Below are 15,088 nucleotides of genomic sequence, written 5' to 3' on the forward strand. Positions count from 1 at the left end.
GTGTGTGTGATGCCCTGTACGTATCTCCCGTCCATGTGTGATAGTTTTATTTTGCATTTAGAAAAAAATATATTAAATTATTTTTTTCATATTACTTTATACAGCTATTATTATTTCTTTTGCATATTTTGCACTAAATATATGTATTAGACATTAATCTAAATAGGGCCATCCAGTAGCTTAGCATATCCCTGCAAGACTGCTTTGTATTTCATATAGCACAGGTCTGGGCTGCATATCAGTGCTGAAATACAGACCACGCTGTGCTAGAAACACTATATATCTATATCTATCTATCTATCTGATGTACCGAGTGCAACTAGCAGTAGCTGGAAAACACTATACAATCTACCTTAAATCAGAATAAGTATGGAATGCAGTTGTAATAAAAAAAAAATATTCTAAAAACAGAAAAAAAAATATTTAATTCTAAAAAACGTAGTGGACTGAACAGTTTAATATTTACATATCAGCTCCGTACGTATAGACTTGTACATAGAATATTTTTCAATGACTCTATTATTGAAATCGGGTATATTTTTCCTCACCACAGACTTTTCTATAGACAACACCGCAAGAGCTGAAAGTCTCTCTTCTTTCATAGTGTTTTGTAAGTAAGTCTTTATTCTCTTTAAGCACGAGAAAGAACCTTCCGGCGTGGCCGCCGCAAAAGGGAGCGTGACGGCTATTCGTAGCAGCTTTACCACTTCGCTAAATGAAGACTGCAGATTGTTCATTAGCAGGAACTGCAGCAACGGGACTGCGCCATCAAGATCTTTGAACTCCTTCCGCAAATACAGGACAGACAGCTCCGTGCGCAATTTCTCCTTGTCAAAGAAGGGGAAGATCTCCACACACTCTCCTAGTTCTTTCTTCGGAAAAGATTGCCTGAATTTGACAAAGTTTTGTGCGCACAGGAGAGCCGATACTTGCAGATGCTGTGTGAACTGGAAACGAGTGTGGGCGTGGGTGATGAGGACATCGCAGAGTTCTTTCGCAGCAGCAGTCCGTGTTTCGCTCTCTTGCAAATGCCGTCGTTTCGTCTGTCTGTCTGTTTCCGTTTCTCCGGCGTTTTCTCCAATTGCAGCTTTAATGCCATTCACTGCATTCACAAAGTGCGCAACATGTTTCCGGGCACTATTCACGTCCGTCCTTCGCATTTGCATTTGTCTGCACAGGATGCCAACGTGTGGCATGACCTTGTGAAAAAAGTCGAGCCAAAAATTGAATTCTGTGTCGCCGAGATTGTGAACGAGTGCGGAGGCCTCACGGATTGTAGAGTTGCTGGAAGTCTCCGATTCCGCAAGTGTCTGGAAACACTCCATAAATGCCTCTTTCCTTTCATGCACGACATTCACCGTCGGCGATCTGGAATTCCATCTCGTTTGCCCGGGACTCGGCATTCTCTTTGCGATGCAAGAATTGAGGACGGACGATCTGTGAGGAGATCTAGAAAAGAAGTCCGGAACGGCAGACAAATTTGCAAAAAAGATTCTGGCTCTTGTGTTCTGGCGCATTGCCCGCTCCATGGTCACACTTAGTGGTTGTTCAGAACAGTGTACAAAGTGTGCGTTTTTGTACAATTCTTTGACTTTGACCTGCACCCCGTTCATCGCAGCGCTCATCGCGGCCGCTCCGTCGTAGCTCTGTCCTATCAGCTTGTGTTTCTCGCTTTTCAGAATGAGGTCCAGCTGACTTAGAACACACTCCGATATGGCATTCGCATCCTGCCCGGCTGGAACGAAGAAACCCCAGAACCTTTCAACGGGGTTCCCGTTTTTGTCACAGTAACGGAGAACGAGTGCCAGCTGGAAGATATCCGTGACGTCTGTGGTCTCATCTGCCATCAGACCGATAAATTCCACCTGCATGATTTCCTCCAACACATAATCCCTGTACACATCTAGCATGCATGCCAGCAGATCGCTCTGGATAGACTTGGATGTCCAGTTGCACGTGGACGCGCTCTCCAAATGGTCCGTTAACAATGAATCAATTTCGCTTGTGTACTTCACCAGCGCCATAAACTTTCCGGAATTCTCCGTTTCCATCCCTTCATCGTGCCCCCATAACGCCAACTCGTTGATTCCGCAAAACATGACGCAATTGATGATCTTGGAAAGTACTTCTCTGTTCTTACGCACCTGCGCGTTGTGGCGCTCTATCATTTCCTTGTGCGCCTCGCCGATACGCTCCTGTACGCTGACCGAACCGAGTAAGGCCAGGTTCAATGAATTGTTAATGTGCTTCTCCGATGCTGTGTGTTTTTTACATTTCTCATGGAGTATCTTCAAGTCGGATATCCCTTTTTCAGTCCAGGCAGCGTCTCCTCCGAATAAGAGACATGGGAAACAGAACAGGGCGTTCTGCGCTTCACACCCACAAATCCACTCCTGAGTCTTGTAGATGTCGGGGTTGAATTTCCTGGTGTACTCCTTTTTGCGGCTCACGGAGCGCTGTTTAATGTCCAGCAGGGGTGTGGGCCTTCCGCGTCGCTTCACCTCGCATTGTTCTTCAAGCTTCAGCCTGCTGAACTGAATAAGTTTCAAACCTTGAACTGTGTTGCTCGTCAGGAAGATCCGCACGGTTACCTGGCGAGCAGGTAGAGCAATCGTCTTCGGAGCACGGCCTGAAAAATGAGAGTACAGGTCCGTCAGTGTGGCTGCGGGTATAGGCTTACAATGGCGTAACACTGACAGAAAGGGTTCCATAAACTAGGCTCTACTATTAGATGGCTGGAAGCTGTAGAGAGCAGAATGAACAGGGGAGGATTGTATACCAGACAGGGTATCACTATAGACTTACTGATTTTGTGACTATTGTGTGTGCCCCTTATCTATATAGCTTTATTGGATTAGCCTTGGTTACTCTATGGCAATATACATGTCTAGCGGACAGTTGGTGTCACAAAGGGGTCGATCCAATTAGCTCCGAAGGTTGCGAGATGTCGTTCAGGTGCCGTTCCAACATGTTTAAATGTTGGCAATGGCACCCGAAAGAAGCCGATCTCGCACCCTTCGCTATGCTGAATTTGCTTGAAATTTCTCCTCACCCTATGGAGGTGCGAGTGCTTTTAAGCAAATTCCATCCGCCATACAGTGCGCCCGCTGCCGTGATGATTTACAGCACCACTGTATGCCATGGCGGGATACGGTCACTAGTTAGGCAAGCATTAGGTCAACACCACGAGGTAGACATGCATGAAGGTCGACATGAGGTTAGGTCGACAGTCAAAAGGTCTACATGGGTTTTTTCACATTTTTTTTGAGCCGACAGGCGGTATTTCATTCCCTACCATCCACTAGGGCGCGGTGGGAGAATAAAATAGTGCGCCGAGCCCGAAGTATAGCGAGCGCAGTGAGCCATGCGAGGGGACACGGTGCACTTTTTAGTGTCCATGTCGACATTCAGGTAAAAAAAAAAAAAACATGTCGACCTTCCCCAAGTCGACCTAATGACCCTGTCGACCGTCAGACATGTAGACCTAATGTTTGTCTATCCAATGATCCCATTCCGCCTTGGCAATATTTATAGTGCATTAAAGCACGATGGGCCTTATTCAACAGGGGACCGATGATGAGGCTCTGCGCATACGCAAATATACGTATGTGCAGCGCTGCTGTGCAAACGCATTAGCACAAAGGGGCAGGAAGGAGGAGGACAGGGGGCTGACACATGGGGACGCCCGGAATTTTCTGTGCGTGCCCACAAAAACGGTGGGTGCGTCCAGAAAACTGTTGGGTGTCCCCGTGTGAACGCAGGCGTGCCGAAGCCTGCACGGGGTGGGTGGCTGACGTCACATGACAGAAAGGTTTTGAGATCCAGAAACGGTACACAGCGCTAAGACTAAATACAAAAAATATAATGTGAATAAAAAGTGAACAAATCAATGTGCACAAAGACAAGATCAGGAGTCCAACTATGGACATTTTGTAAAATTAAAGCTTTCTAGTCTACCTACCATTCTCCTTGTTTTTTGGGTTCCCAAAATAATCTACATTGAGAGACCCCTTTTTTTGGAAAAACACAAAGGCCTTTTTCTGATATCACAAAGAAACCTTGATGCGTCTGGCTCCATTCTAAAACACCGTGAGTGTGGTACGCCATTCTTTCTGAATCGCCATCTTGACTTTCTAACAAAAAGATACCTCTATGTGTTTCCATTTACCATCTTGGATGTGAGTGGGGGAACGCCAATACATATTTATTGTCTGAAATATAACTTTGAGAAAAACCTTTACGAAAGATACCTTGATGAGAGTTACCCCACCTAGTAACCAGTGAGTGGGGGTACGCTTATCTATCCTTCCAGCCAGAAATAGAAGGGCTTTGAGAAAGATACCTTTATGGGATTAAAACATATAATGTTTATGTGAGTAGAGGTACGCCCCTGGAGCAGACCTCCTGCTAGACATATAATCTGGGAGAAACAAATTCCCCATAGATACCCGTGCAAAATAAGAACACCTCAATTCCAAAGCACTTTTTGAACTTTATCATATTTTCATATTTTTTATTGTATTTCATTTGTTCACACAACATATTTTTTTCATTTTCTATGACCTTTTTGAGAGACGTATGAAAAACACGGACTTCACATCTTAAAGAATTCTCTCAAGGGACTGATACACTTACCATTCATCCATTGAGATATACGAAAGGGAAGTACTCCTGATCTTGTCTTTGTGCACATTGATTTGTTCACTTTTTATTCACATTATATATTTTGTATTTAGTCTTAGCGCTGTGTACAGTTTCTGGATCTCAAAACCTTTCTTCCATTTGTTCAACTTCAAGGGCCTTTGGTGTAGGTCCTATTGAGTTCCAGAGACTATTCATAGCTGCGTTTAGCGCAAATCTTCAGTCACGCACAAAATTTAGTTTTGCACTGTTCCGACGTCACATGACGTCAGCGTCCACCCCGTTCTTTGTAAATAAAACTTTTATTTACGAACAGGTAAAAAAATTAAAAAAAAAACTTGATGCTTGGTGACCATTGAATGATTTTTCACCCATCCACCCACATGTGAATGGGCGTGTACGGGGATAAGTCACCACCCACATGTGAATGGGCGTGTACGGGGATAAGTCACTATTAAAAAAAACTATTACACTTCCTTTTGGTGCATGGGAAACTGCAGTAAAAGAGCACACTCCCTAGACCAGGCCCGGCCAACCCTCAGCTCACCAGTGTTTGTGAAACTACACATCCCAGCATGCATTGCTACAGTTTCAGCATTCTCTAATATCAAAATTGTGGCAAGGCGTGCTGGGACCTGTAGTTGCACAACAGATGGAGAGCCGCAGATTGGCTGGAGGCCAGCTACTATGTTACAGACAATCGCTAAGAGGGTAGGAAGGCCACAAATATAGAGGCAATGAGTGGTTAGAACTCACCTGTGCTGATATCTGTAGGGATTTCCTTCTCCTTACACTGCTGGTCACCACTCACATGAGTCTCTGCTGTTACCTCCATATCTTTTGCCTTAGTATCAGCCAGACCGTCCCCCTAAATACCCCACAAAACAATAAAATAACACATCAATAGTGCCTGGTTTGACCAATGGGGATTATACAGAATATTGTCAGGATTAGACCCACAGGAGTTCTCTAGGTGGAATGCCATCTACCTGACCAACCAATGGGGTCCTGTGATTCTCTTCTGTACAGTCCTGAGAATAAAGGGGATGGGGACATCTCTCTGCGGTATCTCTGTCACTGGGACCATCTGTAAGAGACACACAGTTGCTGAATATATTGTTCTCATTATAATGAGAGTTTCCTGTGATCCAGTAAGAGATTGGTATAGTTACTGAGCAAGGAGAATATATAACGGTGTTCTATAATAAGTGATTATTACTCACTTGTGCAGATATCTGTAGGGATTTCCTCCTCCTTACACTGCTGATCATCCATCATATGTATCTCTTCTTCCACTTTATCCTTTACCTTAATATCAGTCAAGCCTTCACACAATAAATAAAAACAAACAATAAAATGACACTTAAACGGCATCTTAATGTGCTATACTAACCCTAGACCACAGGTTCCCAAACTCGGTCCTCAGGACCCCACACAGTTCATGTTTTGCAGGTCTCCTCACAGAATCCAGTGGAATAATTAGCTCCACCTGTGGATCTTTTAAAATGTGTCAGTCAGTAACCAGTGCACCTGTCAGGTGACCTGGAAAACGTGAACTGTGCGGGGTCCTGAGGACCGAGTTTGAGAACCACTGCCCTAGAATATTATTTACAAATTTAAAACACAGTGCTTGGATCTGCAGCTGCCTCCTGTGAATGGGACCCCGGTCACTCGAGTGGGGTGACAGATTCACACTGGCCAGCAACCCGGGTCCGACCCGGGTAAATGCCTTCTTTTAACTCGGGTCGGATTGCCGGACCCAGGAGTTTTTGGAAGGACATTTCATGCTGCACCATGACCCGGGTCACTGTACGGCACGTTGACAGTGTCTATTGCATGTTGACCTCTTCACCCTGTCGACCTTTTAAGGTAGACCTATTGACAGTGTGTCTATCCAGACTCAATAGATCTATTAACCGGAACCAGAAAAGAGGGAAGATGGCACTGTTCAAATGATGCTATAGATGTCAGAGGTGTTATCCACTAGGAGGCCTTGAGCAGAGGCATAGGAAGAAGCCAGACAGAGAGAGAGAGAGAGAGCAGTCCAGAGCTGAGGGCAGGCTGATCTCCCGGGTAGTCAGGGTGAGCGTGGATTTGTGCTAGGCAGTCTCTTTATAGTTCAGCCACTGGAACAAAGGGGTAGATGTATGAAGCGGTGACAAGGGAGGAGAAGTGGCCCATGGCAACCAATCATCTGCTCTGTATAATTTTATATTATGCAAATTATAGATGTTATTTCAGTGCTGATTGGTTGCCATGGGCCACTCCTCCCTTGCCACTGCTTCATACACCTGACCCAAAGTGTCTCAGCACATCTCATAGTTGTCTCCCACCAATGAAATCAGGGTATACAGGTTCACATAAAAAAAATCATATTAAACAAAAATAAAACAATGAATCATACAGTAGGAATCTGCAACAGTATGATAACAAAAGGAGGGTGTAGAAGAGTAACTGTTGAAGTGAAAATACAGAAAAGCATCAGAGGCAGTGCCGGGTTCCCCCCTGTTCTCCCATAAGTACATACATAGCTGTGCTCCATTCTTTGTATGTCTATAATGTCCTTCTCAATAACACTGATTCTATGTGCTTGTACTTACTGTGGGCACAGACTCATCCAGTGACATACTGCCTTCTTGTCCTACCTAGCCTGTCATATAGTAGCAGGTGTGAGTATAGGCCTACTTCGGACAAGTCAAGTTACACCATTACTACACACACACCTTGTACCTATGTAGTGTGCTACACATAATACACTGGTCATTGCTCACCTGTGCGGATACCTGTAGGGGTTTCCTCCTCCTTACACTGCTCACCACCCCTCATACACATCTCTTCTCCTTCTTCTATACCTTCTACTTTAATATCAGTCACAATTTCACCCTAAATAGCCCAAACAAACAATAAAATGACACTTTAGCAGAGTGGGATTTTTATTACTTTATATTAAACAGTATAATATCAGTGTATAAGACACCCACAGCCGCTCTACAGATCAGCTAAGTCACTTCTGTATTTGGTGAGACTCAAAATCCCCTCTACCTGATCGTTCTGTGGGGTCCTGTGATTCTCCTCTGTGTGGTCCTGGGAATACAGAGGGCGGGGACATCTCTCTGGGGTATTCCTGTTACTGGGATCATCTGTAGGAGAGAAACAATGACACATTGGTCCTATTTGGCGATCAGAACTTGACTCATTACAATGACAGCAAAGGCTGCTATAGTAAAATGTACACTACTAGGGATATGATCTGTAACTGGCACTACTAGGGATATGATCTGTAACTGGCACTACTGGGGACATGATATGTAACTGGCACTACTGGGGACATGATATGTAACTGGCACTACTGGGGACATGATATGTAACTGGCACTACTGGGGACATGATATGTAACTGGCACTACTGGGGACATGATATGTAACTGGCACTACTGGGGACATGATATGTAACTGGCACTACTGAGGACATGATATGTAACTGGCACTACTGGGGACATGATATGTAACTGGCACTACTGGGGACATGATATGTAACTGGCACTACTGGGGATATGATATGTAACTGGCGCTACTGGGGACATGATATGTAACTGGCGCTACTGGGGACGGGGACATGATATGTAACTGGCACTACTGGGGACATGATATGTAACTGGCACTACTGGGGACATGATATGTAACTGGCACTACTGGGGACATGATATGTAACTGGCACTACTGGGGACATGATATGTAACTGGCACTACTGGGGACATGATCTGTAACTGGCACTACTGGGGATATGATCTGTAACTGGCACTACTGGGGACGGGGATATGATCTGTAACTGGCACTACTGGGGACGGGGACATGATCTGTAACTGGCACTACCGAGGATATGATCTGTAACTGGCACTACCGAGGACATGATCTGTTACTGGCACTACCGAGGACATGATCTGTAACTGGCACTACCGGGGACATGATCTGTAACTGGCACTACCGGGGACATGATCTGTAACTGGCACTACCGGGGACATGATCTGTAACTGGCACTACCGGGGACATGATCTGTAACTGGCACTACCGGGGACATGATCTGTAACTGGCACTACCGGGGACATGATATGTAACTGGCAGTACCGAGGACATGATATGTAACTGGCAGTACCGAGGACATGATATGTAACTGGCAGTACCGAGGACATGATATGTAACTGGCAGTACCGAGGACATGATATGTAACTGGCACTACAGAGGACATGATATGTAACTGGCACTACCGGGGACATGATATGTAACTGGCACTACCGGGGACATGATATGTAACTGGCACTAAATATGTGCAAAAAAATGATTGTTTGGCATTCAAGGTCAGTGCCTGAGATATGAAATAAAGGGGCCCATTTATCAAACCATATTTGCGGCTAAATCCCCGAAAACGCAAGTTTTTGGGGTTTCACCGCAAATACTAAGTATCCCCTAAATGTATCATAGGGGGACCACAGCAGGAATCTCCGATCCCTGCTGCGATCCTCCCTGCAGCACCGCCGGCCGCATTCCCCATAGGTTTCACACCCCTGGGCTATCGCCATTCAGATATGGCGATAGCCCATTGTAGCCTATGGCTACACATCGCACGGGGGTCCGCGCATAACCGCACATGCGCAGACCCCCCGCCTTCCGGGTTTGGGCTTCGCAGGGACGGGCTCCTTTCGGAGCCCTGTCCCTGCACCCTTCAAATTGATACATTCCCCCGATATGATCGGTAATATTCCGCCCAGATCGCATTGTAAATGCGTTCATGATAAATGGGCCCCAAAGTTTGTATCCTGTCTTAAAACCTTGTTTCATGCACAAATAAAATATATGTGTGTGTGTACTTCATGTGTTTGTACAGCATATACTAAGTATCCCCTATTATTAATATAAAAATATTCCGAAATACAAAAGAATCCAAAATTCTTCTGGTCCCGAGCATTTTGGATAAGGGATCATTTGGATTATTGCTCACCTGTGCTGATACCTGTAGGGATTTCCTCCATCTTACACTGCTGGTCACCCGTCACATACATCTCTTCCTCCTCCATATCTTCTACTTTAATATTAGTCATACCTTCACCCTAAATAAGAAAATCAGTATATAACGCGCACGCACACACACACACACATAACGCACACACACACACACACACAGCATTTATACAGATCGTACAGATGCAATATGCGCAGGCGCAGATGCCCCACCATCGGAACGGCTCCGAATTCCGCCCCTTCTAAATAACCATGAATCAGGCTGACAGTGAGAACCCTATTAAGGTCGACACTCAATAGGTCAACAGGCCAAATGTCGACAACCTAAAAAGGTCAACACGGCTTAGGCCGACAGGTACAAAAGTTTGACACAAGCAGTTCGATATAGCAAAGGTCGACATGAACACAGTCGACATTTGTTTTTCAAGGTTTTTTGTGTCTATATTAATTTATGTCATCAAATCCTTGTACAGAGCCCTGTGTGTCTCTATATACTCCCCCTCCTCCATGGAGAGATAGACAGAGACATCCTGACACCTTATAGGAACCTGACACACACAATGATACAGTCATCACCCAGACATGTCCCCTGGTAACTGTATAATGTCCCATTCCCAGCAGGCACCTCTCCGGTCACATCCCCCGGTGTTACTGTATAATGTCCCATTCCCAGCAGTCACCTCTCCGGTCACATCCCCTGGTGTTACTGTATAATGTCCCATTCCCAGCAGTCACCTCTCCGGTCACATCCCCCGGTGTTACTGTATAATGTCCCATTCCCAGCAGTCACCTCTCTAGTCACATCCCCCAGTGTTACTGTATAACATCCCATTTCCAGTAGTTACTGTATAATGTCCCATTCCCAGCAGTTACCCATCTGGTTACATCCCCCAGTGTTACTGTATAACGTCCCATTCCCAGCAGTCACCTCTCCGGTCACATCCCCCAGTGTTGCTGTATAACATCCCATTCCCAGTAGTTACTGTATAATGTCCCATTCCCAGCAGTCACCACTCCGGTCACATCTCCCAGTGTTACTGTATAGCGTCCCATTACCAGCAGTCACCTCTCTGGTCACATCCTCTGGTGTTACTGTATAACATCCCATTCCCATCAGTCCCCTCTCCGGTCACATCCCCCGGTGGTATTGTATAACGTCCCATTCTCAGTAGTCACCTCTGTGGTCACATCCCCGGTGTTACTGTATAATGTCCCATTCCCAGCAGTCACCTCTGTGGTCACATCCCCCGGTATTACTGTATAGCGTCCCATTCCCAGCAGTCACCTCTCCGGTCACATCCTCCGGTGTTACTGTATAACATCCCATTCCCATCAGTCACCTCTCCGGTCACATCCCCCGGTGGTACTGTATAACGTCCCATTCTCAGTAGTCACCTCTCCGGTCACATCCCCCGGTGTTACTGTATAATGTCCCATTCCCAGCAGTCACCTCTGTGGTCACATCCCCGGTATTACTGTATAGCGTCCCATTCTCAGTAGTCACCTCTACGTTCACATCCCCGGTGTTACTGTATAACGTCCCATTCCCAGCAGTCACCTCTCTGGTCACATCCCTGGTGTTTCTGTACAATGTCCCATTCCCAGCAGTCACCTCTCTGGTCACATCCCTGGTGTTTCTGTACAATGTCCCATTCCCAGCAGTCCCCTCTCCGGTCACATCCACCAGTGTTTCTGTACAATGTCCCATTCCCAGCAGTCACCTCTCCAGTCAGCAGCTGAATGATCTTGGCGAGTTCCAGGATCTTCTGCTCATGGTGTCTCTCATGTATCAGTGTGTGAGGTGGGGGCTCTGTATTGGATGGTATCACGTTCACCGGATGTCTTCTTCGCTACTGCGTAATCCTGTGTAATAAGGGAGACATAAATAAAGAGAAAAATCTGAATCCATATATTTTGAAAAGTTACTTTTAAGGACGAATTCTGCAATATACAAGAACAGTATTTTAGATACTACTGCTAACCTATATAACAATTTCCTGTATACAGGAGAGCAGGGTATATGAATTTGCTCTCCCGCGGCCCCTTTTACATTTAGAGGGACCAACATTCTGTACCCATGGTAGACGGTCAGCCACAAGGTAGAATCACAAGCAGTGAATAGTGAAGTACAAGCAGCAAGTTGACGTTGGACTAGCAACCAAACGAATATAAAGGACTTAGATCAGCTGCCAGCTGAAGATGGACGGAACTGTAGAGAGTATATTACAAAATTATTTTTTCTACAAAAGATCCCCACAGAAATGGCCAGAAATAATATTGACAACTACATCCAAATGTACACTCCTAATATATTTAACAGAAAAGGATTGTGCATCAATTGTTTTTGACTGGAGTCACGGAGGGGTGGAGCCTCAGAATACCTTACACTAGGTGGACCTCAGAGGAGGTTGAAACGCGTTGGTGGAAGCTGGAAGTTTGCAGTACAGATGGCAGACCTTCAATGATCTGGAAAGTCGGATGAAGGATACCGGGACCCACGCCGACCTGTGATTACCCTTTGCTCTTATGAGAGCTGTTTACATCCAGTTCTCCAACCATGAGGGCAATTGTCCTCTTATTTGACCTGTCTACAACCTGGCATTTTATCTACTTGCTCACATATATTTTATGTCTTTTTATGCTGTGCATATTTTATTAATAAATACTACACTATCTTGGAAACTTCTCTCTATTCCTTTTTCTGGGTGAAAATAACCCCCACGTGGCTGAGTGGTGCCGGGGAAAAAGAAAGGAGAAGGGCATAATGTGGAGTTTGTCAGTAACATGAGCCCTATTCGGAGGCGAAGAAGAGGAGACACCCTTTACCTATCGATGGTCATCCATTTTGTTTGACTGACTGGCCCATGGGCCAATCAGAATGTGAGGGTGGAGCTTCACGGGTGCCAGGGGCGGAGCTATGCTCAGTGTTTCGTCACTTTGAATAAAAAAGCAAAAGCAAAACATTGGTTTTGCTATGCCATCGATGGACGGAAACCATCTGGTTCTCCACCATCAATGGCAAAAATGTTCAACATCGGCCATAAACCACCAATGATTTTGAATCATTAATGGTCGATGGCCATCCCTACTTATCACTGCTTCGTACATCTTCCCCTGGGTGCTTACTGGATAGAGGGGTTAGTAGGGAGTTGCCAGCACGGAAGCCATCTCTCAAGGGGCAATGCTGGACTCTGGAAAGGTACATATAGATACACTCTGCTCTGCATATATAGAAGGGTGAGGGTGATAGAGGCAAATGGCTCTGGGCTATTGGTATGGGGGGGGGGGGTAATGCTACTTTAGACATCTATGGCAAATGGGGCAGAGGATAATACAGGGTTGTTCAATGTCTAAAGGGGTGATAGGAAAATATAACAGAGGCATTAAAATTATAGGGGGGGGGGGTCATACAGGGAGAACTGCAAGGGTGGCAGGATAATGCTACATGGCTTCTTTACTAAAATAATAATATGTTTTTGAAAGATATTAAAAGATATTACTAATTTAGTCATTTTAAAAATGTAAAGCTTTACAAAAAAAAAGACTGGCTCACCTGTATACAAATAATTATGCACAATAGTAATAACAGGACACCATAGGCCTCTACCTCTGTATAAAAATAATAATAAGACACCAAAGACTACTCCCCCTGTATACTTTTAACAACAAACACAACCAGGACACCACTGGCTGCTGCCCCTCTATGACAGTAATAACATGACATACCACAGACTGCTCCCCCTGTATAATAGTAATAACAGGACACCACAGACTGCTCCCCCTGTATAATATTAATAACAGGACACCACAGACTGCTCCCCCTGTATACTATTAACAACAAACACAACCAGGACACCACTGGCTGCTGCCCCTCTATGACAGTAATAACATGACATACTACAGACTGCTCCCCCTGTATAATAATAATAACAGGACACCACAGACTGCTCCCCCTGTATAATAGTAATAACAGGACACCACAGACTGCTCCCCCATGTATAATAGTAATAACAGGACACCACAGAATGCTCCACCTGTAGAATAGTACTAACAGGACACCACTGGCTGCTCCCCATGTATAATAGTAATAACAGGACACCACAGACTGATGCACCTGTAAAATAGTAATAACAGGACACCACAGGTGGCTTCCTCTGTATAATAGTAATAACAGGACACCACTGGCTGCTCCCCCTGTATCATAGTAATAACGGGACACCACAGGCTGCTCCCCCTGCATCATAGTAATAACGGGACACCACAGGCTGCTGCCCCTATAGAATATTAATAACAGACTGCTGTCCCTGTAGAATAGTAATAACAGGACACTATAGGCTGCTCCCCCTGTATAAAAGTAATAAATTTACACCACAGGCTGCTCCCCCTGTATAACAACAACAACAACAACAACATGACACCATAAGCTGTTCCCCTGTACAATAAACACCACCACAGGTTTCTCCCATGTATAATAATAATAATAATAATGGGAAACCACATGCTGCTCCCCCTGTACAATAATAACAAGGCAAGAAAGACTGCTCCCATGTATGATATTAAAAATTAAAACAGGACAACACAGGCTGCTCCAGCTCTATAATAATCACGCTTACCTGCTGCCAGGCACAACAAGCTCTCCTCCCTGCCCACCCCCTTTCTAACCTAGCTGCTGTGACCGAAAATATGAGAGCCACAAGCAGGTAATATCAGGGCTGCTGCCCCGTGAGCCAGCCACGCTGCTACCTATGAATTTAGTTTTTGGTCTTCGGGAACATGGCCGCCGCCACCCCTTGCACAGGGGACCATTATTTTGGTAACGGCTAGTTCCCATTCAGTAACAGAGCTCGCGTACCTCCTTAGATCATGTGACAGCTTTAGTTTGGTCACATGACATGATACCGCCCACCAACACATACGGTGTGACACTTGTGCCAGGGGATTTGTTTTGCTAACGTGTTATGTGTTTGTTACTGTCCCGCATTGAAGGACAATTAATTAACAGTGTCATGTTGACATCAGTAATCTGCTTTGTAATATAAGGACATATGTGTGCCAGCATGGTTGGGTTAGGGGTGTAACAGGCTGTAATTTGGGGTGGGGGGTAGTTGATGGGGTATGAATCATAGGGTCGACAGAACTTAGGCCGATGGTCACTGGGTTGACACATGCAATAGGTCGACATTGTCATTAGAACATGTGTTTTCATGTTTTTTTGGTGTCTATGTCGACTTAAGATGACATGGACACTGTAGATAGAAGTATACCATGCCCCCTCGCATGGCTCTCTTTGTGCACGTTACCTAACTGTGTTTGGCACACTATGATATTCTCGCTCTGTGCCAACCTGGATAGTGAAGTATGAACAACCACACCCCATTTTCGCCGCTGTGGGGGCCTGACCTCTCTGCTGCGGGAATAGATATTGTGTGCAT

General features: G+C 45.3%; 1 protein-coding gene across 1 annotated transcript; it reads right to left on the bottom strand.

Moving 5' to 3' along the window:
• Positions 1 to 406: 406 nt before the first annotated feature.
• LOC146007576 (zinc finger MYM-type protein 1-like) lies at positions 407 to 14,468 on the bottom strand. Its single transcript, XM_083146037.1, has 9 exons — positions 14,270 to 14,468; positions 11,378 to 11,519; positions 9,637 to 9,745; positions 7,684 to 7,781; positions 7,413 to 7,524; positions 5,865 to 5,966; positions 5,631 to 5,728; positions 5,398 to 5,509; positions 407 to 2,629 (listed from the first exon to the last, which is right to left on the bottom strand). The coding sequence occupies exons 3-9, from the start codon at positions 9,734 to 9,736 to the stop codon at positions 456 to 458; spliced, it is 2,796 nt and encodes a 931-aa protein (XP_083002163.1). The 5' UTR covers positions 9,737 to 9,745; positions 11,378 to 11,519; positions 14,270 to 14,468; the 3' UTR covers positions 407 to 455.
• Between the last annotated feature and the right edge of the window lie 620 nt (positions 14,469 to 15,088).

The sequence above is a fragment of the Crinia signifera genome, chromosome 6 (assembly GCF_055691185.1).
Source record: "Crinia signifera chromosome 6, ASM5569118v1, whole genome shotgun sequence".
NCBI classification, from domain to species: domain Eukaryota; kingdom Metazoa; phylum Chordata; class Amphibia; order Anura; family Myobatrachidae; genus Crinia; species Crinia signifera.